We start from the raw sequence: 26,686 nt of genomic DNA, 5'->3' as shown, positions 1-26,686 counted from the left end.
AAGAGACTGCAATGTGTGTTTCACCATCCTGTTCAGATCACAATACGGCTCAACGTTTATGAAAAAAATCATAAGATATGATTATTTCCATTGACATTGTAGTCACTGTTTATAGAATTTAAGTTTAATAGAATTTACATTAAAATAAAATAATTTTGATGATCCCATTCCATTAAAATCACTGAAACGCCTACATTGCACTGTACAATCAATCTGATTTTCACAGTGTCTGCACCTTTTGGATTATAATGGGAACATTTTAGTTAAATGTTTTGCTAAAATGTATAGTATATTGAGTTTTGTTTTCTTTTTAGACACAATGTACAATGATGTTAAAAAAATGTGGGATCTGACTTAAAAAAAAAAAACATAATACTGTTATTCTGCAAGGATGCATTTAATTGATAAAATAAATACAAAATTAAATACATAAATAAAAATAAAAAAATCAGATCAGTTTGAAATAAATTGTTCTTTTTAACTTTATATTCATCAAATAATACATTTTGCAATCACAGGAATTAATAATATTTTAAAATATATTATTTATGTATTTATTATTTTAAATTGTAATAATATTTCACAATATTACTGTTATTACTCTGTTTCTGATTAAATAAATGCAGCCTGGGCGAGAGAGACTTTTTTTCAGAAACATTTCCTGACCCCAAACGTTTGAACAGTATTCTATTTTTTATCCATAATTCAGTCTGTATGTGCCATACGCATATTTGAGAAAAATCCCTAACCCTAACATTATATTGTATGTCTTAAAACTGCATCAATAAAACATTGATGGGTTTTTTTTCAGGTTTTGGGTAGGTGAAAGGAGCGAGGACGCAAGTGCAGGACAATGGGTATTTAATGATAATAAAATAAAATAAAAACAGACAACAAAAACTACCCAGAGGGTCGAAGACTTGACTTGACTTGACAGCAGGGAAACACGCGGTGTATATAATATAATATAATATAATATAATATAATATAATATAATATAATATAATATAATATAATATAATATAATATAATATAATATTAATATATAATATTAATAATCATTATTTTTTTCACATTAATGGTGCAGTCCCGCTTCAGAATAAAGAATGCTTTATTTGATGTAACTGGCAGATGTGTATTAACCTTCACAACCGTTTGCCTTCATCATCCTATGCGCAGCAGGTAAAACCTAAATCGAAAGATCAGTAATTTGACTGAACGATCTGGCGCACTTTCACATTTGCAGCCAGTGTGTGATTCGTTGCTGGTTCTGTGCCACCTGCTAGAACGTAATATTTACATCTATTCCCTTTAAGAGAAAGATTTCAGTGGAGAGACTGGAATAATAACTTCTAATAACTGAAGGGAAGAAGAAGATCTGCTGGCTGGTGATTCGCGCAGAATGAGACAAGAGAGAGAGATAGAGCGAGCGGCCTGGGTCCAATGAAAAAGCTCCTCTACTCAGAGTAATTAAGAACTACTGTCATCCTTAAGGCCAATTACACTATACGGTCTTTCAGGGCCAGAAATCCATAGTGTTTTAATTTGCCTCCATTTTTAAAAGTGGCCATAAAGCAAAGTGGAGACTCCAGCCAGCAGCGAGAGAGGGCCGCCCATCACGACCATAACTGGAGCTGTAAAAGAGTGAAATACGAGGCTGCAACGGAGTCACTATTTGTTATTCACATTTCTATATATCTTTATCGAATAAGTGTTATATGAATTGCCATTCCAGTGGGAAAAGGCTCCTCCGATGCAAAAATAGAGGAGGAGGGGGGAAAGAGTGCACGCTTTACAGTAGATGCAGCTCATCATGTGAAACTGCCACTCGATATGGATATGGACTGAAGACGTTTAGGGTTTCATTAAACAAAATGCTTATGGAGTGCCTGAGGGGGTCATCTTCCTTCTCCTTGTTTCTGGCTGTGTGTTTAATGAAAGAAATCAGAAATGTGCATCTCATAACCTGTGTAAACGGCATCCGACCCAGCCAGCTTGCTGTCGTAGCCGGTCAGTTCAGGGAGTCACAGTTACGATTCCTCATGACGCCAAGATGAAATCCGAATCCTAAGTCCAAAGGTGTATTGTAATACTCTCCCTTTTCCTGTAGGGCTGGTTTCACTTCAGAACAGTCTTGACAGAAATTTGGATGTGACCCCTATAGCACACACACACATGCAGATAGACTTTTAACTGCTCATCCCTGAAGCAGTCGGGTCAGATATAATATGACAGCAATGTGGTTGGCCCCAGTTATGAGTGCTAAATGAATAATGTAATGTAATATATCTGGCGTGAGGAGCTGGAGGGTTTTAATAACCTTTCACCTTACTCTTTGTGATCAGGTGTGTACTCTCAGATGTGCTCGACCCATCTGTGTGTGATCGCATGAGCACGTTCGAGGGGGATCTGTAAATGCCGGCAGGGCTTAACAGAAGCGTGTAGGAACCCACTGACAGGCATCGGGGTCTCTGCGAGAATCTCGGACTCTAGATTCAATTTGGCATGCAGATAACAGCCCTGCCAAGAGCAAGAGTGAAAGCAAGACAGCGCTTGATAGATAATGAGAGAGGCATGGGCATGGTATAGATGTATCAACGGTTCAGTCACCAAGCTGGGCTGCGGTTTGTGCTTGATAAGATAGATGGAAGGAGACAGATGTCTGTTATTACTTTACGAGAAAGAAAAAACGAATGATAGAAAAGCCCATGTGCTCTGGATCCGCACATTATGAGAACCGTTGAAATTACACTTGTGTGATATACTGTATCAACAAGCAGTCCTATCCAGACGAAGATTAGATTTCTCCAAGGGCTGAGTTAGCCGAAACATAGTAAGTAGTTTGCTCTGTAGTTTAAACAGAGAGGGAAAAAAACATAGCCATGTTTGATTTTAGAAGAGATTAACATCACAAAGTACTGTGAAACACAAATTTGCCTGACCTCCTCTGGGAAACTCAGTCATGTCCGTGAGCGGGTCTCATGTGTGACTGTGTTAGAGAGTGAGTGTACACTTGTATTCGTCTATAAAACATTTGTGCAAATGCATTCATGCAGAAATCAAAAATCATCACAAGTATGAAGGATACTGTGCATATGTACCTGAGAACCTTTCGTGTGTGTGAGTTGTGAGTTGTGAGTGCATTGTGCGTTATTTGAATTCCTACTATAAAGTGATGTTTAAGTTTCCTTGACTTTCTTAGGCAATCATTCTTTTCCTTTGTGCTTTAAACAGAGCAAGAAAACAACAAAAGTGAAGCAAATAACCTTCTTGTAAAAGCGCACAATTCCATTTTTCAGTGAAGAGATAAGAGTGACATTCGTAAAGCGTGATAAGAAAGAGAATTGGCCGACATACCCTCAATACTTTTCACTGTGTTTTGTAAGGCAGCAGCATATTGATATTCCTCAAGCATTCTGCTTAGGACATAAAACACGCTGTTGGGGAAATGGATGGATGGACTCTGCTTAGGATTTGTTCTAAAGTGAACATCTGCAAAATTCATCCCAAACTTTTCTTTGTGGGTAATTTCTACCTAAGGTAAACCATCGGAATTCTTAAAGCTTGAAAATCTCCGATTGATTTACATTGACAGAACACTGAGCTTTCGAAATGTAACAGACATATATAATGAACTATTATTGGTCTTCTCTTCCTTGCATATATTTAACCATTTATAGTTGATTCCTATGTGCATCCGACTGAAAACAAGATGTGTGCTGAGTGTCATGACAGCGGCATTTGAAGTAGCATGTAGCTCTGTCTAACCTTTGTGTGTTTGTGTGTGTGTGTGTGTGTGTGCGTGTGTGCGTGTGTGTGTGTGTGTGTGTGTGTGTGTGTGTGTGTGTGTGTGTGTGTGTGTGTGTGTGTGTGTGTGTGTGTGTGTGTGTGTGTGTGTGTGTGTGTGTGTGTGTGTGTGTGTGTGTGTGTGTGTGTGTGAGGATAGATCCTCCTTGCTGCTCGACTCTCATATCCTTGCGTGTTGCTGAGCGTTTATCTGTAATATGTTTTGGCGTTGCCAGGTTGTCTGGACATGGGAGCCGTAATGGAATCAAAGGGAGATTTATGGCAGGCATCCTGACAGTCAGAGAGAGCAGGGCCAAAGCCAAATGAAATTAATGAAATTTGCAAGCAGATTGCTAGAGGAGGGGGACCAATGCAGCTCTGTCCTTTAACAAACACTGTTTGGCTCATGTCTGGTTTGAATCTGTATCTTTAACTGAAAAGTTAAAGCATTAATTCAAGCTTCTGTTAAGATGGCCAATTTGACGCTAATGATAGCAGTGTACAGTATACCAGGACTGAGTTATATTTATTATATATTAAAAAAAATCACCAGTATTTATAAGTAAGCTGTTGTTTTTTGCCAACGGGGTAAAAACAAAGATGTCTATTTATAGGAATCCTTAAGTCGATTTATTAAAAAGGTTATATTCTCTGAAATAAAGACTTAATACGTTATGCAATTTTATAAATAATTGTATAACATAAGACAAAGTATTAATTAGGAACATTATTTTTACACTCTATGCAGTGAACTGCATCACTACAGTATCTAAATTGACAAATTAACCTGCGTTTTAAAGATTCTTTGGAGAGCTTGTATTCATTCTGAAGTGGCATATATTGTTTCATTATCCATGCGTAATTAATATAATGTCAAAGCAGATGAAATATGTGCATTGCTGCATTTTTCCCAGCCAGTGTAATTCTCATATCTCATAAACTTCTATTATCTCTTTATAGTTTCATGTAATTCTTCATTAGAAATCATCTAATTCAGCCCGAATCCTGTGGGGCTGTTTTTTTTCTTCTGACATGGAGTTTCTCTCTGTCGCTCCTCAGCTACGGCACTGCTGAGACTGATTGTGTTTCATAAGAGCCTTTATTTGGGACGATTTGCCTTTTTGTAGAAATAATGAAAAAGGTTCCACTGAGTAAACAAAGCAATAAAACATTTATTAGCAGTGGAAGTGCTGTAAAGTACTACGCTGCGCTCTCGGCTCGTCGAGGACGTACGAGTTTAGGCTTCGCCATTCATGAAGAATTAAAAAGCCTAGCCAAAGAGAAGTTTCCTCTGTGCTTTCTCCATCTCTGCACTTTATCTGTTTTGCATTTAGACCATCAAAGGCAACAGGGATTCGCTCATGCCCAGCGTGATGATGGTATAAACAGCGGTCCTATTTTCCCACTCTGTGGTATACGAACATGGGATGTTATGAGTTTTTACTCTGCAAATGTTTGTTCTTCTCTGTGCACGCGCTGCAAAGTTCGACATGAAGGATACACAAAGGAACATGATGCTCGCATCGAGCCAGCCAAGAGTGCTGTAAAGAAATAAAGAAACGCAGGATTGTGGAACATGTCAAAAACTATCAAGAACAGTTAGATGAAATACCATAGCCCCTTATTGCAAAGCAAAACATAGTTATTAAGATTTTTGCCATAATAAAACTTGATTGGTTCGAGGCAAAAAAAACTAAAAAAAACGTATCCAGTTCTGGCAGGGGGCTGAATGAGCCCAATAACTACAGTTTTTAATGCTCCTAAGAGGAAATTGCTGGCAGTCCTGTACTTGATACATCATTACGTCCCACGCACAAGCTCTGGCAGAATTCCTCGCTGTGTTTGGATATGCGCCTGATTGTTTATCAGTGAAATTGGTTGTAGCAAGGTCAGGTGGGTTAACCCACGTGGTGGTCTGTTCGTGTTATGTGTAGCAGGCATGACTCCAAAGCAGACGCTTTGATTAGCTGGGCAGATATTCCATATCTCATTGGTTTCCTTCTTGGCCAGTAATTGCATTCTGGTGCTCAAATTATGTTTGCCAGAGTCTACAAACAAACAAGCTTAATAAAGTTAAGCACAAGCATTGTGACATGTCAGAAATAATTTGGTTCATAAGCGAGCATTAAAAATGCCAGGCATTAATTTTGGTGTAGAGCTACTTTTGTCTGTTTGCTTTCTCGAGTTACTCAAAATGCATATGATTGCTTCATTTTCTATAGGAATGAAGCAACGATTGCGGGGCATACCGCTATGAGGCCTTTCATTACAAAGTACTGCTTTAAAAAAAAAAAAATTATTAGACCAACACACACACACACACACATAGAGAGACCGAGTGATAAAAGGCCAGACGAATAAAGGAGGATGTGACATTTATGGTCGGTAGAACAATATGGTTTCAGACTTCAAAGCAGCGGCGTATCGTTCCAGAGGGGCGGCAGCAAACCGTCCATCTTCCTCAAGATGCTTTCTCCCGAAATGTGAAGTGGCTTCAAACAAATCCTAATATCTCTCTCTTTCTCTTTCTCATCTCTCTCCAGGGACCTGAGCGAGAATCAGATTCAGACTATTCCTCGTAAGGCTTTCCGAGGGATCACCGCCGTCAAGAACCTGTAAGTGTTTCTTCATCATCTCCCCTGGCAACCATTGGCACCGCCGTGACATTCGTTTGCATGATTTTACGGGGCAAAAAAGCCTTGAAAGACTCTCCTTTCCCCTAAAGCAGTGAGGCAAGGTGTAATACTCCACATCAGCACATCAAACTGCAAACGAGACAGTCGTCCACTGCGTTTAACGAGTCTTGTGTTTTATTCCAAAGACAGATAAGTGAAATGAAAGATAATAATCTCCCTCGCTGGAAGAAGAAAATGTTCAAAAGCAATGTGCTAGGTGGCCTACATGTACGCTCCTTGAATCATTTGTCATAACATTTAATAAGCTTAGCGCTGATGAAAATTCAATTAATCAGTATGGTTCAATAAGATGAATATCTTCAGGATATTGCCAGTGAGTAATGTTCCACAGCCAATTGCAATTACAGTAATGGCTTCTGATAAATCTCCTGTAACAGTTTCAGGAGCTGATCTCGCTACTGTGGACCACACTCTAAAAGGGGGTTTTCACAGCGATGACTTTAGGGATGTGCCCGAAGCCAAATTCTATGTTCGGGAAGGAATTGATGCATTCTACGGAGCCACTTACAAGGACATGGGGATGGAAAAAAAAGTTGAGAATGAAGGAAAATATACAATTCAATGAGTTTGCGTTCTCTCGCAATTAGATGGGTGACTATATTGTATATAATTTGCGGGTATCAGGGAGTGCGGGGTATTGAATCAATTGAAATCGTTTTGGAACGCATGCTCACTTTTCGAATATGCTATCACGCGTACTCTTTGTGTAGGCCTTGTGCTTCAGAGAAACAAGCGTGCAACCATCTTTAGAATTTTGTGTTTGAACTTACGTTATTGGCGGTAGCTCTCTATAATTCAATGGCATCGCTTTCGAAGAGTAAATAGCTGGTGAAGTGGATTTACTTATTATAAAATTAACAAAAGTTATCATGAGCAATGTAATGTTTGAAGCGGATATCATAAAAAATGTCAGATTTTTAAAACCGACAAGTTCATTCATAAATTCGTAAGATCTTACCTTTATGCTGTGGAAATACATGTATTTACCCTTACCTTCTGAAAAGGGGTGGGGCTACACAAGGTCTATAGGGAGCGGCGGTACTGACCACAGATTTTACAAGATAAGATATTTGTCAACGACACTCAGGATCTGTTGTGCACCAAATCCCCCGACATCATCCTGTCAGTCATCTCTCCTTTTTATCTTCATGTGATTAGTGAAATCTTATGTACATTAATGTAACTGACTACACCAGCAAACCTAACCATGTCCCTTTAGGGGCTCCATAGAATGCGTTACTCATTTACCATGCCTTTTTTCGCATTCCTAACGAAGACATTGTCTGCATCCGAATTCACATAAATACAAAAAAGTAGTATCTGACAAAAGCATTATGTCCGAATTCACAGTATTCATAAAAGAGTAAGCAAAAAGTACCTGGATGACCTACTTCTTCCGGCAAGATTCAACGGGAGTGGATTTGTCTATGGCAGTGAAGTGGAGTAGGTCACATGATAATGATAACATGGTGAATGTAGTACGTCCAGATTGCATTCATACTACACACACTCATACTATATGTAATGTACTTTTTTTAGCGGTTGTGGAGTAAATATTTATTCAAAATAAGTACCTACTCAAGAGAGTATGCGATTTCGGATGCAGCCACAGTCCGAAAATTTCTTAGTGTGAAGAACATAATAATCTAAAGAATAATCTAAAAACCTTTTTCCACTATAAAGAACCTTTTGTACAGTGAAAAATTTCCATGGATGTTAAAGGTTCTTCATTGAACTATAGAAGCCAAAACCTTTTATTTTTAAGTGTGGAGGGGCTTATTTATCAGTGATTTAAATTAATAAATGGTCCCACTTTATATTAAGAATTAATAATTTGATACAATGGACTTATTGTGTACATATGTTTTTACATTGTACTTATATTTTGAAAATACCTGCATGTAATTACAGCTGTAATTAATGTATGTAATTACATTTGTAATTACACTGTTGACCCTTCCCTTACTCCTTAACCCATCTTTAAACCTACCCATACCACACACACACCTGTCCCTAACCTTACCCGTATCCCATCTTAATAGCAGCTAAAGTGTTTTACAATACAACATGAACACAATAAGTACATTGTACTTATTTTTCAAAGCAATTACACAGTTCTTAAAGCCACTTAATATAAAGTGGGACCTGATAAACATTATCTCTTTTTTAAAGTAAAAAGCATAATCAAGGCCCTACAAATCTGAAATCATCATCCAATTTCCTGGTTTCAAACCTTTAAGAACAGATGAAGCGCATGGAGCTGGTAGTCTTTAACACTACTACAATAATAAACACTGCCTTCTGCCGCTATACTTCAAAGCCAGTCCGAGGAGCACAGTCCGATAATTCCCTGTAAATAATAAAGGACACAGTCTTGAGGTCGTCATTAATGGGGAACTTTGGTTGAAGTCAGAGATCAGCTATGGTATGCGGCCGTAGCGTTCGTGTGCATTCCCAGGCTCTAGTGCTCAGTGAAGTTCTGGGCGGTTTTGTCACAGTATCTGATACCGGCTTTGTAACAAAGACCGTTTTCAGATGAAGTCTTTCCCACTGTGGGCTGAGAACCACAGGTCACGTCATGCTCAATATCTCTGAGAGGTGTGGAAATATAGTTAGCTTTTGTTTAAAGACATATTCATGCTTTTCAGTCGAAGAGAAAGAAGAAAGGAAAAAGTGGTGGGAGAGTTTGAGAAAGCCAAGTATATACAGTATAGCCATAGTTCACTAGTAAGTGAATGAGTAGTCATTTAACAGACTTAAGCAACAGAACATTTACAACGGGATTCAACAGCGCAAAGGTGATAGCTCATGGGATTGAACTCTACGTTAAGTTACAAACTTACTGTATATATTCAACCACTGCGCCACACCTCATCAGTATCTTTTACAGTGTTTAATTTTTATTCAGGGTGGTCTTTTGAATCAGTGTATTCGTGACACGCGTTTGTGCATGAATGTTGACTACCACCCGCCCTGGTCAGATTGAGTTAACTGATTGTCAATACTAACTCTGACCTCATTGACCCCTGTCAAATGAGTCCCAAGCTGCAGGAGTGTTGTCAATCATCTGTACAGGTCAATAACTCTCTGCAGACACACTTAACAGATACCTACAGTGTGTACAAACAGCATTGGAATATACAGTTCTGCTCATAAGTTTACATGTGTCTTGCAGAATATGCAAGATGCTAATATATATATATATATATATATATATATATATATATATATATATAGGCCTATATATATATATATTTTTTTTTACATTTTCATATATGTATTGTTTTTAAATTAGCACTGCCCTTCAGAAGCTATACTTATGATGTTTTGTAAACTTTTGAGCAGGACTGCAATACAAATTATGTCATGAGATGACTTAATGGTAACGTTACTTGTACATTTGACACCATAATATTTATATAATATAATAATATAACATGTTGTCATCTAACACACACTAACAAATTAATCTTAATAATTTAATAACACTTTTGAATGTAATTTTGAGCAAATTTTAAATGGAATATATACACTACAAATTACTGTACAATTAATAATGTTGTGCTGCAAAATGTGCTTGTAGCATTTAATTTCCTTTTTTTTTTTTGAGACAAAATGGTATAGAGTTTTAAAACTGCCATTTATTATTATAGGCCATAAAATGTAAATAATTATTATTTGTATCTTCATTGAAATTTGAATGATAAATAATGTGGCAGTTGGGTGCATGATACATTTTGAGAACTTTGTACATATACTCATGTTGCATTAAAAAAATAGCATAAAATAAATGTAACATTACTGTTCATAAAAATTAGCTATGTACTATTATTTGTTCTTTTCAATGGACAATATTGTAATGCGTTACTTTTAATTGTAGTATTCCCCAACGCTGCTTACAAATGCAAGCTTTTTTTGTGAACATTTTTGTGGAGCATGTTTTCCCCTGATGTTACAGTGATGTCTATGGTGTTAGACAGTGTTTGAGTGCTCATCACATCACTGTCATGTGCACCGTCACACTCTGATGGATGAATGATAGGTACAGGTAGGCAACACTCATTTCTTCAGGTAGGGCTTTTTAGAGGTAAAAAAAGGACTAACAAGGATTGAGCGAGAAGGATGGATTAGTACGTCAGGAGCGTGTTTCTCTCCCACCGACCTGCCTCTGCAACGCGTGGCAAGGTGACTCTTGATTTAATTGCTGAAATCATCCAGCCCTCGGTTTTTTAACGGGAAGGAGGAGAAAAAAAATGGACAGGCAGCGTTCCAGGAATGAATTGATTTTCTCGTATGCTTTTCTATCTAAATGTCCTGTATTTGAAAATGGCTATGCACGCTTTTAGGGCAGGTTGAATCTCCATCTCTTATATCGCCCTCGCATTTCCACAGTTTTACAGGCTACAGCATGTTGGAATCAGCATCCGCCTTTAGCCAGCATCCTCCACCTTTTATAGAGGGGCCATCCAGATAATATCAAGATGGTTCCTCCAGCTAACGAGAGTCTATGTTGCACCTTCTTAAACCAGACAAAATAGGCCGGTTGCAAACATAGCCATTATGTTAAGACAGTGTCTTAAGTTCAAGTATGACCCACTAGCAGTTGGTCAAGGGCAGTCAGTCTAGTTTTCAGTATCAAATTAGGCTAATCTACAATTGTATGTAACTGATTTAAAAAAGATATGAACAGTCTTAAATAAAATAAATTGATTTCTAGCTTGTAAGACTTGTCTTAGAGGTTTATGCAACCGGCCCAATATCTCCATCTGCCTCTATGGATTTAGCCATGCCCTCTTACTGTTCACCAGACATGCTGCGCCAGTCATGTTAACCTCGAGAAGCGTCGAGTGAGGGTGATGTCGTAGATTCCCTCATCATATGCATGTTCGAGTCCTTCTGCGAAAACATGCCTGATGAGCTCTATATCAACATGACGTGCTTGTGTCAGCGGGGTACGGTTCCCATTAGAACAGGTGCTGTATAAGCAGTGGATGGGAAATGGCTAACACACATTCATTCCATTGACATTTGTTATTCATAGCAGATAGAGAGGCCGTATGGCATCTGCACATGTAGGGTACACAATACTTCATTACCTGAAACCGAGGTATCATTAAGAGAGCAGTGCGTCCTGTACGGTAAACCATCAGATATGTGGACACTCAGATTTTTACCCCTTTGTTGGAGGCTCTCATCTGTGTGGTAATAAAAGCCTTTCTACTTCATGTTCCTGTACACAGAATGTCAATCTGACCGCGCGTGGGTTTGAATTATGTCCGAGAGGGCGAGGTGCAGTCGCTGCCCGCTTTACAAGCTTCTGCGCCTAGCAGACGGGACTCTACAGAAGGTAGATCTCAGCTTTTCATGTGCACTGCTGGTGCTGAAACACACACACATGATCAGTGCACGATGTGGTGTGAATGACACTGATCCCACGATAGCCAATCAAAAGTTTGCTAGATCTGGGAATCACTTTCTCAGGACACCTCTCCAAACTGAGGCTGTCCTTTGTTCAATTAGGACAAGAGACTAGACAATATGAGACCAGGTAAATTTAGACAATCAGACCAGATGAAATGAGACAAAATGAGATCAGACAAAATTTGACGATATAAGACAAGATTAAATGAGACAATATGAAATCAGATGAAATGAAAAAATATGAGAAAATATGAGATTAGATGAAATGAGAGAGTATGAGACCATATGAGACCAGATGAAATGAAACAATATGATATTATTATGAGACCAGATGTAATTAGAGAATATGAGATCACATGAGACAAGATGAAATTAGAGAATATTAAACAATATGAGACCAGATTTTATGAAAAGATATGAGACCATATGAAATTAGACAATATAAGACCAGATCATAAGACAAAATGAGACAATATGAGACAATATGAGACCAGCTGAAATGAGACAATATGAGACCAGCTGAAATTAAACAATATAAGACCGGATAAAATGAAACAATATGAGACCAGGTGAAATGAGACAATATGAGACCAGCTGAAATTAAACAATATAAGACCGGATAAAATGAAACAATATGAGACCAGGTGAAATGAGACAATATGAGACCAGGTGAAATGAGACAAAATTTGACAATATGAGACCAGGTGAAATGAGACAAAATGAGACCTGATGAAATAAGACAATATGAGACCATATGTGACCAGATTAAATTAGACAATATGAGACTTGATGAAATGAAACAATATGAGACAATATGAGACCAGATGAAATGAGACAATATGAGACCAGATGAAATTAAATAATATTTAGACAATATGAGACAGATAAAATTAAACAATATGAGACCCGACGAAATAAGACAAGATGAAATGAGACCTGGCGAAATGAGACCAGACAAACCAAGACAATATAAGAAAAGACGAGATGATACTGGAAGAGAAAAGATAAGACAAGACAGAAAAAGAGAAGAAGAGAAAAGACAAGATGAGATGAGATGAGATAAAAATAGGTAAGACAAGAAAGAGAAAAACTAATAAAACAATATGAAATATGAAAAAATAATAAAATGAAGATGGAATGAGATTGAAATGTGAACAGGGGACATAAACAGTGAGAATGAGAAGAAAAAATACGAGATTAGGTGAGATGAATTGAGAGGAGAGAGAATAGATGAAATGGGATGAGGTGAAGTAAAACAAGAGAAGAGATGGGAAGACAGTAGACGAGAAAAAAGAGTAAATTTGAGTGATGAAAAAGAGGATGAAAATTAGATTGAAGGAGAAGACAAAATATGATGAGAGAAAGTGAGAAGATCTAGAAGAGAGGAGATGAGATGAGATGAAGTGATTAAAGGATAAGCAGAGATAAGAAGAGACATATAAAATGAATCGAAGAAATAGTGACAATATTAGAGTTGAAGATACAAAGTGAGAAGAGAGAAGAAGTGAGACAAGACGGGATGAAATGAGACAACAAAGTGAGACAAGTCTGAATGAGATGAGACACAGTGAAACAAAATCAGTAGAGATAAAAAGACGCAAGGCATCAGCAGTGTGTTACAGACACAACTCCTCAAATCACACTTGGTTTGGTGACCATAAAAGGTCACGTACTGTACATCTGTTACGACTATAGACTGAATATGAGATTCATATTTTGAAGCTCTGATCAAGCGTCGTCCTGGCTGTGGCGGTCACTTCTAAGTCATTTGCTGTGTTAGCTATCGAGCGTGAATGAAATACGGCCATGCGGCTGCTGGTTAGCATCACCGACTCTGACAGATTAATAGTCTAGTGAAGGGAAGGAAGACCCATATCTGTTTCTTTCTCCCGTTCACTCCAGATGGGACACTGGCAGGACGAGAGCCCTAAAGTGCCAATATGGCTCATGACTGAGATGATTAAAGGCCAATGTAATTAGAGCAAGGAAATTAAAACTGGGACTTTCATTACCCAACACTACCATGTCCCACCTCTCCAAACAATCACAAAACACGCGAATATTCACACATACCACACACTCGCAAATGTACTTTCAAGACAGCTATTCGCCCTTGACTATATTCAGTATTATCATTGTTGAAAATCTATGGCACATAACCACAATGACTTCCTCTAGAGATCAACTTCACATGTTCAGATAATATAGACAGTTATGGCTCTGAAACCTGATTGAATGAGCTATGTTTGAATTCTATATATAATGTGCCAAGTATTCATAATATCACCTGCTGTTTGGCAGTTTACTGTATTACTTGCCAGTGGAATTTTCTATATTGTGATTATTATTATTAAGAAATTAGCCGTGAAGAAATAGCTTTTTGTTTTTGAAGTGCTTTTCACCTTTCTATTGTAGAAAATCCAGAAGGTTTTAATCAGTCACTGAGTAGAGAAAAATTATAGTCCAAGGCACTTCTTGTAATATAAATTCTAAAAAGCCATTCTTTTAAAGGATGTATATCAAAATATGTGCCTTGTGCAATAAACGACAGCTTACCGTGTAATAATGACTTAAAAAAAGTCTTTCTGCTGAGTTATCCTCGGGCTGAATGCTGGACGCAGGACAGACAACTGAACAAATTACTATAATGAGCTGCTTCTTTTTAGTGTAGCCTAATTCTTGAACAGATGAGCCAATACTTTTAATGATTCGTTCAAAAAGTTGAGTAAGTGCTTTGAATCAGGTTGACAAATCCTTCACTGTTTTGAAGTGATCAGAGTGTTTAATGAATCAACCTCTGACTTTCTTAATGACTAGTTATTTTCAGCGATGTCCATAATATGAAGAAAGTTTTGTGTCGGCATCATTACAGACTGATGGTCATTACAATGTGTCATGAAAGATACATATTTGATACAAAAATGTATATCTTATTTATGTGTGTACATATATAATTTACAGTATATAACATAATTGTTGTTCAATCTGTTGTAGCCATTTTATAAAATCAATAAGCCAAATAGGCGGTGTGTTTCAGTGATTTCACTATGATTAAGAGTCTTTGTAACACATGAGGCAAATGTACTGTAACACATTCACAGTTTTACTCTCAAGGCAAGTGTCTCTTTAAAGTCTTCATTTATTTGGATGAAAAAATAGATACCGTAAAAGACATTTAAAGGGATAGTTCACCCAAAAATGAAAATTAGCCCATGATTTACTCACCCTGAAGCCATCCTATGTGTATATGACATTCCTCTTTCAGACGAATACAATCAAAGTTATATAAAAAATGTCCTGGCTCTTCCAAGCTATATAATGGGAGTTAATGGGTACATTTTTTTGGAAGTCCGTCAAAGCGCATCCATCCGTTATAAAAGTACTTGACACGGCTCTGGCGGGTTAATAAAGTCCTTCTGAAGTGATTTTAATATAACTCAGATTACATTCTACAGCTAGGATGGCTTCAGGGTGAGTAAATCATGGGCATTTTTGGGTGAACTATCCCTTTAACTTTTGCATATAAAGATTATTTCATTTTCACAGTGATAGTTAATGCATCTGCTGTGGGTGGATGCCACAGAGTCTGTCCCATCAGCAATTATGGAGACAGATGCATGTCTTTTAGAAACGAGGGATGAATCGCCAGAGATGCTCCGTTCTTCTTTATTACCCATCTCTAAAGACGCAAAGGCACAGTGTCTGTCATGGGTCAAATGTCACAACAGCCATGTTTGCTGAACAAATGACTTAAGAAAAGCACTTAGATCCTTTTTGTTTATTCAAGTCTCTTTCAAATCCTTCTCTTTTAATAATGCACAGAAGGAGGGGTAAATAGGCAGAAGGAGGGGCGGATAGCAAAGTCTGCAAATTAAAGTAAAAGGAAAAAGAAGCAAAAAGGAAGAAGTGCCACTCACGTCTGCTCAGCTCCATGACCCCAGCTGATTTACGAACCCCTTCCTTTAATGAAATTGTTTCTTTGACAGAGCCGGTAAAAGCTTGTAATGGATTGGCTGCTCTAATGTAATGAAATTACTCCCATTCTGACTTTTAAAAAACGAGCGGGCAGGGGGGAGAAAATGCAATTAATATTTACAGAGAACTGACAGACGGGGTGGGCTGTGCACTATAGCCAGCCTCCCATTCTCTCTCTCTCTCTCTCTCTCTCCCTCTCTCTCTCTCTCTCTCTCTCTCTCTCTCTCTCTCTCTCTCTCTCTCTCTCTCTCTTACCTCTCTCTCTCTCTCTCTCTCTCTCTCTCTCTCTCTCTCTCTCTCTCTCTTACCTCTCTTTGCCCCCACAAGAAAGAGAGGACGAGATAGGAGGAGGTTATAGCCAGACAGGCCACTTTTAGCCAGCTGGTCCTTTATCCCGACTGCGGTGAGGAGAGCAGAGTAGATATGAGATGCCCGTGTGTGTGTGTGTGTGTGTGTGTTAGTGTGTCTACCTCCCTCCCCGCAGCCCCCACCTCTCCTCCTCCTCCTCCCTCCCCTCAGCCCCCACCCGCTCATCTGCAGACCTGCCGCTGACTTCTGTCTCTCATCTGCAGGCAACTGGACAGCAACCACATCAGCTGCATCGAAGATGGAGCCTTCCGAGCCCTGCGTGATTTGGAGATACTGTAAGTCCCCCTCCCGCCTTCTCTGCGGGGTTCTCTCCTCTCTCATCACCTCTGCTGTCCCTTTCCTCTAACTCTGTCTGTGTGTTTCTTGATTGTTCTTGAAGGACAAACTGTGTTGCGTTGTGGACCTGTGGCGCATAGTCTGGTGTCACCCCGTCCGGTCCGACACCGTGGCGTTTAGCATGCAACCGCCCGTGAGACAGCTAAAGTTGCTCATTTGTCATTGTGCTGCATCGTTGCCGCTAGAAAAAGTGTTCTGACTTTTCTGGGTGCACCTTACCATTAAAACCACCGCCGCGCCGTGTTTTGTCTGTCTAGAATGCCTGTAGAATTGCATTGACTACTTTAAACCGGGTGTTAGACTCACTTTGACGCTGAGATCTCTCTTCTGTTGCCTGCTGGGAAGTCTTCTCTGGCTCTCTGCGTTCACCTTCATCACTCACATCCTTAATCTCAGAACAGGTTTAGTCAGAGTTCATAGCAAATTCTTTAATAGCACTGGAGAGATTTGATGTGTTTGTGAGTGAGTTTATTTTTATTCCTTGGGTATACCCCGGACTGTCCCAGAGAGGATGTGAGGCAGGAAGCGGGACATACGGGGGGGTCTAACTGCCGCATCTCCATCAAGCCAATTGGCAGGGCGCTAAGTGCCAACCTCATCCTCCAAATGAGCGCCACTCACTGGGGACCCGGAGTAAAGCCCCCCCCGCCATTAATTCCTGGCTCTAGAGGACATGGCAGTTACATCATTGTTAGGCAGGTTTTTCGGCAGTGCTAGCAAGGTGTAAAGGTGGTGAAGGGAGAATCAAAGAAAGAAAAATAGTAACATCTTTCCTCTTATGCCCTGTGTCCGCTTCTCATGACCAGAGCAGAAAATGACCTTATAAAACAGGAACTCGGGAGCAGGAAAGTGTGAGTAAGTCGCGAATCAATTTTCATTAATAATACAGAACCTCCCTAGATTCTGCCAAAGACCTTTGCAAGCCAAGGAGAGCAGTGGTACATGAATACACATCACTTTGCTGATTGAGGCATCTCTCCACCCCTCTGGTTCTGCAAATGACACTGTATCATGGCTAAATATCCCCAATGCGATGTAATCAAGCTCAACCTTACACCTTACATCCATGTTCTCCAGTAGCAGATTCAAAATTCTGCTAACTGATCAATATGGCTGTGCAATAGGGCCAGTTTGTAAGAATATGACACATCTAGGTAATTGATGGCAAAATTAAGGACTGGCTTGTGGTTTAGGTGCAACAATTTAGCCACAAGTGATCATGCTTTGAGTCTCAATGTGAAGATAATAATTTCTAGAATGAGTTATATTACAACCTAGACTTACCTTTGTCTGGTGATCTTACCTTATGGCTGATCTTTTTGAATGGCAGATGGAGATATATCTCATGTATCACCAAAGAGTATGATGACTGTCAATGAGATTATCGTGAGGTTATAAAATTAATCCATAAAAGGGATATTACAGGTACAGCATCTTATATATTTAGGTTTGTGGTGGAGTTTTAAGTGTTGTGCTTTCAGAAATATCCAGGGGTTATACAATAGACACGTTCAAGCACAGCAGTTTATGTTTAAAACAGTGTTGGATAATGGGAATTCAGGGCAAGCATGTGTATTTTTTAATATAGATTAGTATAATGTGACTTCTGGAGATATAAATGAAGGAACGAAAGATAAACATTTTAAAAATGTGATGTTAATGTGTGTTTTTGCAATTCAGAACACACTTGAGGTGTAATTTAAGAGTCATATTAAATGCATTGTTTGAGTGAGAGGCCAACCGAATCTTTTAATCTCAATGATCGTTAAAGGTCTATTAAAATAGATGGTGCACTGCGACATAATTGAGAGATTTGAGCGTCCTTTTCCATCATTCGCTGTTGGGTTTCGTGATCACTGTAGAATTTGTGTGATCACTATAAACAGCGACTAAAGAAAAAGTGCAAAGCAGGGAGCTATTTAAACACTTCCATCGGGTTTCGAGATGGTGATCAGAGTGGAGATTAGACAGAACAGTTCGTGGCTAACCCTCCTCCACAACTAAATGACTGCCAGTGATTTAACGCCTGCCAAACTACACAGAATTAATGATCGGCCCTTTCTGCTGATGAATTGTAATTTATATTTAACATAACTGTGCTAATGACTGAACTAATGACTTCAAAGCTATCTCGGACATTTTCTCACATAGGACGTGACTTGCATACCAATGAGCTGAAGGAAGTGCGGTAGGCAGCACGTTGATGTGTTCTCCATTTGCAGAGCACCTAAACCTGCCTAATAAGAAGCACCCCCTTGATTATTTTCCATTTATAACTTAGGTACTGCTTACGCTTGCTCTAATTTTAAAATCGGATCATTATAAATATACACCTAATCAAGTCAGTTTATCTTTCCCTTGTCACTTTAAATGTATATGTGAGATAGACTGTGCATTATAAGGTGTCCACCTTATCTTTGTTTCATTAGATTCATGAAATTCAAGTTGGTGCATAACCAAGAACATTGGTAGTGTTTCTCATTTCTAATTTCAAATCAAATCAAATTTTAAATATAATATTTAAATGAGGTTCCATGTGGTGTGAGAAAAACTGAATATTTTTCACGGGTATATGCCTCAAACTCAATTTTTATTCATACACCATAGTCAAATATACAGAACATTTTTATTTGCTTAAGTGAGTTGAAAAATAGTTAATAAGATTCCTTAGCCAAGTAGTTCAGGTGAAATGAAAATCGCTGTTTTAAAATAATGAATAAAGGCATGGGGCCCTATCTTGTACCCGGAGCAAATGACTTTGTACACTGACGCATGTATCATTACTATTTTGCACCCGCGCAAAGCGGATTTTTCCCTCCACAGACACACGTCGGTTAACTAAGAAATACACTTGCGCTCCCCGGGGCGGTTCAGCGCAAAGAGGAGGCGTGTTCCGGCGCAAACTTTCCCTCATGCTATTTTGCTGTTCTATAAAACAATTACACCACTGACCAGAAAAAACCTAGTCTAAAGTCAATGGCGCGTTGCGTGTACATTCAGGTTCTATTTTAAGCGCGCATGCTTGGCCATAATACAGAGTGTGAACAACGCGCATACACTGTAGATGAGTCTCTCATCTACACAGATGCATTTAACTTTTTGCAAATGATACATTATTATAAGGAAAAATATTAAAACACGAGGGAAATCATTGTTGTGTCCATGACGATGGGGAAAATAGGCATAAAGCTTGCGCATTTACCCAAATTATTATATGCATGTTTAACCGAAGCTAATTTGGGTGGGTTTGTCCCATCCCCAATGTCACTTCTCTTTCTTTTACGGCCCTGACGAGAACATCGATCTCCTCGGCTGTGAACCGATTCTGAAGCGCGCCTGGTAAATGTGCCGTTATAATAGTATTGCGCCATGGAACAAGCGCACCTCGTTCATCATGCTCTTAAAGGGAATGTGATATAAAGCTCTTATTGGTTTGTTTCCCGTTACGCCCAAACCACACCTATGAATAATGAAGCTACTTCAGACCAACCCCTTTTAGATTTGCGCCAGGTGCAAGAGGCATTTATCCCGCCGGGAAAATAGCAACAGCGCCGGGATCCGCCCACAAAGTTACTTGCGCTTTGCGCTTTGCCACTTGCGTTTCAGATTGTTAAAATAGGGCCCATGGTCCAAGTGTTAAATAAACTTTAAACCTTTCTTACAATAAAGGAACAAAAAACTAAAACTATATTTAATATTCAGCATAAGTATGACCATTTATTCATAAAAAATATTAATAAAGCCAAAGAAAGAATAAAGATTGTTCAACTGGTCAAATATTCAAACGGATATATTTTTCAGCAGGCTTACACTGAGCATATTTTGTTCTGATATTTGTTAAGAACATTATGAGAAAATCTCATCTAATCTGTTTCATATTATGCTAAGAGCAAAATGTATGCGCTTAATGCTTGTTTTTGTCTTTAAACACTTTGCTCTTTTGTGGAATCTTTCATAATATGTTATTATCGTCCTTCAGGGCTATTTTGTAAAATGTGGTTTAAATGTGAGAAGGGAATTTTTAGTATTGTGAGAAAGAGCATTTTGGAAATTCCCCATATACCCCACTCAGTTTTGTCCACACACACACAGCACTCTCACAAGCGCTGGAGCCTCTGCATATTTTATAACCACTTTTGTACAGAAAATTTTGGCTCTGAATCAAATGTCAAATCATGTGAATTTTTTTGCCCCGCTGTGTCATTTTTTATGAGCAGGGAAGTGCTGAGACATTTCCGTGCCATCTCCTGAAGGTGACTTTCCTTCCCACCATACATTGATAAGAAGGCCCAAATTTTCACATTACCACTGTCCTGTCCTCCTGCCAAATGCTGTCATTTGTCAATGTGTGCACTGCACATTTTTCTCGACAGCTTGGCACAGACCTTGCTGGTCGAACTAAAGTGAGTTTAGCATGATAGCATGGGCACCGTGCCCCAAAGGGACGTCTTTGCAGCTCACCAGGCCTGGTCGATACACACCACTCTGTACTATGGCCTCAACAAAGGCATCTTCTCCATTTAAAACCACAGATGTACTTCTAATCATAAGTGCCGTTTAATGAGTGTTTCACATTTTTATTTAAAGAGACTAGCTTGTAGTACTATGGCATGCCACGAAATACCAACCAGGGTAAACCCTCTGAGTATTTGCAGTGTGTTGTCAGATTAAATGTTGATTGTGTAAGGAAGTTTGAGGAGGCGGATTATTAATCCTGGGTACAAAATGGCATTGGAAATATGCTGATTTCGAGAGGCTTTTGCATTTTTGTGGTTACGTTGATGTCCCAGGATTGTTTTAGGGGGAGGCAAGTGGGCATTTGATCAAAACCTAAATATCTTACGAATGAAAAATCCTGTATTTCATATAGAAGGTTTGAGAAATATAATTTCTTAAGGTTATGGTTTGGCAGTTTTCTACCTTTATAATGTCATTTTCTCAAAGCAAGACCTTTTTAATGTTCCTCTTGGCAACAATGACACTGAGCTTTGCTCTTTTTGGCCCCTGCCGCCCCTTATCCTAATCATTTCTAAACCCTGTGCTCCTGTAAAAACATTAGCTCCTCTCAGATTTAACAAATGTCCTCTAGCTGGTGCAGTTGGTCCCACTTTGGGAACTTGGGACTGCAGATTCCCTTGAATCAGATATTCCATGCATCTTTAATTTCTAACACGGGTTGGGCTCCCTTTGGACAAATCTGTCTTACTTCTGCAAGGCCTGATTGAAAGGTTGTCTTTAGTCAATAGATGAGTCTTTATGTGACAGACAACAGGCAGGCGGAGGGAGAAAGGGCAAGCTGATGGCTAAATGAGAGGATGGATTAGGGGAGTGGAGGGGGAGAGAGCTGTCATTAGCTCACAAACAGCACTTTCGAGCACAGGAAATTGCCTTGCCACCAGACATGGCCCCATTGCGTTATCTTTGTGTGGTCTACGCCAAAGCTCGGGGAGATGGGGAGGGGACGGGCTGGAAATCGTGCTTTTCAGCAGTCGGACCCTTGCGCACAATTAATCATTCGCTCCTGGATGGCCAGAGAGAGGAGGGAGGTCGACGGAACAGCTCAGATTCAATCTGTCCTCATTTGCGCTATAATGGCCTCATCAATGGCAGGGGAATCGTGTCTGTTTTCGGTGTTGTACCTGTTCTTTTTGCCTCTCCTCCCATCCTCTGCTCCATCGAGGCATAGAGAGCTCTTTCTCTCCTTTCAGAGGAGGCAAAGGGTTGGTTTATGCAGACATAAAGCTTCCCCTTTTTTTGTTCTTTTTTTTTATAAGCCTCCACTTGGACACAAACCACATGAATGCGATTATGAGCAGAGATCATGTTATTTCTCTGTTTATTCTCATTGGGTTTATTTGAATTAGCTGAATAACATCTGATTGCGGCTTTGTGCTGAAGCTGAACTTACGATGCTAAGCTAAACAATGGCAAAAAATTCTATCCTACGCACACAAATTCCATCACACTGCAACAAGTGGAGCCCAAGTGCTCATAATGAAATTACGCTCCATCTGGAGGCACTTTATTCATTTGTTTTGACTCGAGGGCCCGACGCAGGGATGCTCTGTAAATGGTTGCTCGGATGGACGCTTGCATTGCAAACTCACAATTGTGCTGCAGTAGCGTTAATAGTTTCCCATAGAACCATGACAACATCACAGACACGATGGCTCACATCTAGTTTGCAAGTCATATATAGACATGGTTGTGTACTCCCTATTCTATACACTTGCACTTGATTTCACACCACATGAAAGAAAATATGGATTGAGAAGATAAAAAGAAGTTGAGCACAACACCATCATCTATCACATTTATGTTTTTAACACGATTTCTTAAGATTGCGATTTAGAATAAGAATCAGTTACCAGGACAGTTACTTTCTGAGAAGTACACACTCACTGCTTCAATACTGTCATGTCAAATAACATATGTCTTTGCCTCCTGATTTCTCAGGAAAAGTCAGATGCCGGGAGCACTTCAGTTATTTCCCTGCAGTCCCCTGCATGCACCAAAACAACCTCTCTCTTATTTTCTTATTTCAAAATGTTCTGTCTCTGAATATGCTGCCGTCTTTTTGGAGAGAAGTATCCAGAGACCCTCTCCAAGTCCCTCTAATGAAGGCCCGAAGAAAGCCTGAGAGCACTTAAGACCCCACTGTCAAGCTTTTTGCAACTGTGGGAAAGCTTTCTTGACATAGAAAAGAGAAGTAAAAAGAAAACGTGCCCCTCTGAGACGGTCTGAAGACTAAGCGTTGTGAGCAATTAACAGCTGCCTGGTTCTATTGACGTCTGCATCAATAGAGCTTTAAATAAAATCATAAAGTTATACAGTCAAGCTGTACAGTTTGGTATTTGTCAGGTCCCGCATTGATTTCATTTCATTTCAGCTTGGATGCACTTTCTCAGAAGTCACTATGGATGTGGTCGTTACCCCTGCAGCACGTTGATTTTGCTTTAACCATTTTTGATTTATGGTCAACTACAAGGCGACACAGGCGGAATGACTTTATATTGCTGGTGATGAAGACAAAGGAATTTTAAAGACTCAGGGTGATCTTCAATTATCACAAGTGGCTTTAGCAATAGTTGCTCATGCTGCGCTGTTATTTGCTGAGATCCCACGCTGCAGCAGTGGGCAGCCCTCTGCACTGCAGAGGGCTGGATATAGGGAAGACTGACAGTCTTGTATAAGATAGCAAAATGGGCTCTACTTTAAGACCCTTGGTCTAGTGCTCATTGTTTCTTTTAGAAAAGCTTAACTCAGCCAAAGCCAGAGGTATCCATATACATAACCAGGTTGCAGTCTATCTGCTGAGACACCGAAGGTCATCGCTCTGGGGCATGGCAGATGTCAGGTTTAAGCCGACTTAACGTGACTGTGACACCCGGTCCAGCTCCAGGTTTTTCAAATTACAATTGCATGAAGAAAATCTATATGAGATTATTTTTACTCAGGGCTTCTAAACACCGGATGGCTGAAATATGAATGAGCGAGCGAGCACTACCACAGCAAGCACAAGCTGTTCGGCGCTGTCTGTGGATCATCTTCCCTTCTTTGACAGTCCTTCTTCAGTTCTCAGTCTTGTCTTCATTTTTACACTGTTCGTTTCTTCACTTGCATCACCTAATTTTGGAGGATGCTCCCAGAAGAGAGTAAAGGTTTCACAGATAAGAGTGAATCCTTCCTGAGCAAATTGCATTTTCCCTCGGTGATGGTTTGGTATTACAGGCTTTTACCAGGGCGTTCCTCCCTTATGCTTGCCCAGAGCTTCTTCTATTTACATCTCTACATCTCTACAGAGCAGCAGAGAACAGCAATGAAACCTCTGAGCCACAGCGGCCTTGACAAGAGGTTCGCTTTCTGGTGCGGATTTGGTCAACTCCTCACGAGGGTGATTCCTTCACCCTGTGTGTAATTTGTGTGGAATTTTCTGTGCCTATGTGTAGAATAACAATAATTTTCCATTCCCTTTCGTTAGTTTTCTTCTTTCCCTCACTCATAATAAAGTGTTCCACCACAGATCTGAGCCAAAATCAATATTCAGATATCATTTAAAGTCCCACAAGTATGTTATATTTTAAAGGGATTAGTTTCCCTCTGATTTGTGCTGTTTTATAGTACCCACATTCAAAAAATGGACCCAGACTGGGAAATTTCCATTGGTCTGAATTGTAAATCTGATCACTTAAATGGTAAATAATGTAAATAGCTTGTTTGTTTACCACAGTGTTTAGACTGAACTACCTGGCCTTGAATAAAAAGCAAGACTAGCAGCTGGTCTGATCAGTTGAGAATATTTGGTTTCCAGTAGCTCAAACAGTATGACGTTAGCAAATAGGTCATGGGTTCAATTTCCAGGGAATGCATGAATAAAATAAAAAAGTATAACATGAATGCAGTGTAAGTCTCTTTAGATAAAGAGTCAGCCAAATGCACAAATGTAAATGCAAAATGTAAATTATGGAAGAGCCTTTAGAGAATTCACTTCAAAACTGGCTGTCATTAAACCTTTCATTAGAAGGAACACTCAGACCCCAAAACCGAGTTGTAAACTGAGTTGGCGTAGTCAGCGGGATTCAGCAGTTTCTCCCTACCAAGCAGGAACCATTTAAAATCGTAAATTGAGAGATCCCAGACCGTTTTCCAAGAGGTGGAAGTACAGGAGGCTGTGTGTTCTGCATGTGTATGATAAGTTTTGGGGTTATGGGGTGGGATGGATTGATTACAAGATTAGGTCAGCTAAGTAGTGCTAATCACAACTGTGGCTGGTATGACAGGAAACAGAGAGGTCTGCCGTCCATAATTACAAGTGTGCACATCATCGATGATATCATTCTTTTGTAGACCATTACACGCTTATGTGAACACACACTACTCAGTGTGACTTTCTTATTTTAAAATCTATCTAACAAATAACCTTATTATTTTTTTACTCTAAGACACATGTTTCTTGTCATATGTTGTCTGAAGTCACTCTCTAGTCTTTCTACTTAAATGAAATTAAGTAAATGCCTTTTTTAACATTTGTTCTCTCTCTTTTTTCTTTCTAGCACTCTCAACAACAACAACATCACCCTCATCCCACTGTCAAGCTTCAACCACATGCCCAAACTGCGGACACTGTGAGTACTGAGAATCTTCTTGTCAACTTCATGGCATTACAACTAATGCTACACAGTCAGGCATTTATATACTGTATCTACATTTAGTACTAAATCTTAACTTTTTTTTTTGAGGATTTGCTGCTTGACTGGAGCCCCTTTCCAGGCTCTGTGGTGACGCCATACCAGTTATCAGAGCGGTGGTCTGTTTGTGCAGCAGACATTGTCTTGGTTGAACATGTTGCGATGGCTCTCTTACACAGATGCCTGTGTTGCACTGTCGGACCCAAACCACAATTGATATAAATAATTACACAGTCCCCAAATCTCACACGAATCATTCCCTGCTGTGGCTGACCTATGATATTAACGCAACTCTGTGATGCTTTTGTTGTCAATCGAGTGTGGTCTTCTCAGAACTTTGGGTCTAGTAGAGAGATAAATAATGAAATATGTCAAGAGTAAACACTAGTTTCATTTTGGGGCTTCTGGGAGCTTGAATCTCTGTCTGAAATACAAGGCTTTAGTGTTACTGTGACCCTGAAGCTTCCTCCTTCAATCAGTCATTGTTTTTTCTATCTATGTCTCCTCCTCTTTCCGTCATGGCTGCCGAGCGTTCTCCCTGGAGTCATCCATAGCTCGAGCTCCACAGCCGAGCAGTCTAGCCTCTCTCCCATCAGTCAGCCCATCAGACAGGCCAGCCCCCTCATGCGGGATTGAATTTGCTGATGCTCGGATGGCCAGCCGCGTTGCTCCCTGGGCAGTATTGAATTATCCACAGCGAGGCTTTGGTTGCTACTCAGTTCCTTTGGATTGAATTTTCTGTCTCTAAAATCCCTGATATATCTGTATTGAATTTGTTGCTCGAAAAAACATATTATTAAATCAAATGTTTAGAGATGATGGTAATCCATTTAGTTGCATTTAGGTGGTTTGGCTCCAGATTTCTGATGAAATAGTCGAGTTCACTTCACCTTTCCCCCACCACCTCCACCTCGC

At 39.5% G+C, this 26,686-nt stretch overlaps 1 protein-coding gene across 1 annotated transcript in view; it reads left to right on the top strand.

Annotated features, from left to right (window-relative positions):
* slit3 (slit homolog 3 (Drosophila)) overlaps positions 1-26,686 on the top strand; it is a 210,168-nt gene that overhangs the window by 109,096 nt on the left and 74,386 nt on the right. Inside the window, exons 5-7 of the mRNA XM_077235918.1 lie at positions 6,330-6,401; positions 16,451-16,522; positions 25,637-25,708. Of these exons, the coding sequence (XP_077092033.1) occupies positions 6,330-6,401; positions 16,451-16,522; positions 25,637-25,708 (216 nt within the window). The remainder of the gene's footprint in view (positions 1-6,329; positions 6,402-16,450; positions 16,523-25,636; positions 25,709-26,686) is intronic.

This window comes from Siphateles boraxobius, unplaced genomic scaffold, assembly GCF_051911475.1.
Source record: "Siphateles boraxobius isolate OS27281-9 unplaced genomic scaffold, OSU_SipBor_1 2, whole genome shotgun sequence".
Lineage (NCBI taxonomy): Eukaryota > Metazoa > Chordata > Actinopteri > Cypriniformes > Leuciscidae > Siphateles > Siphateles boraxobius.
Note: the sequence above shows the minus strand (reverse complement) of the source record. Positions and strands in the feature narration are given on the sequence as shown.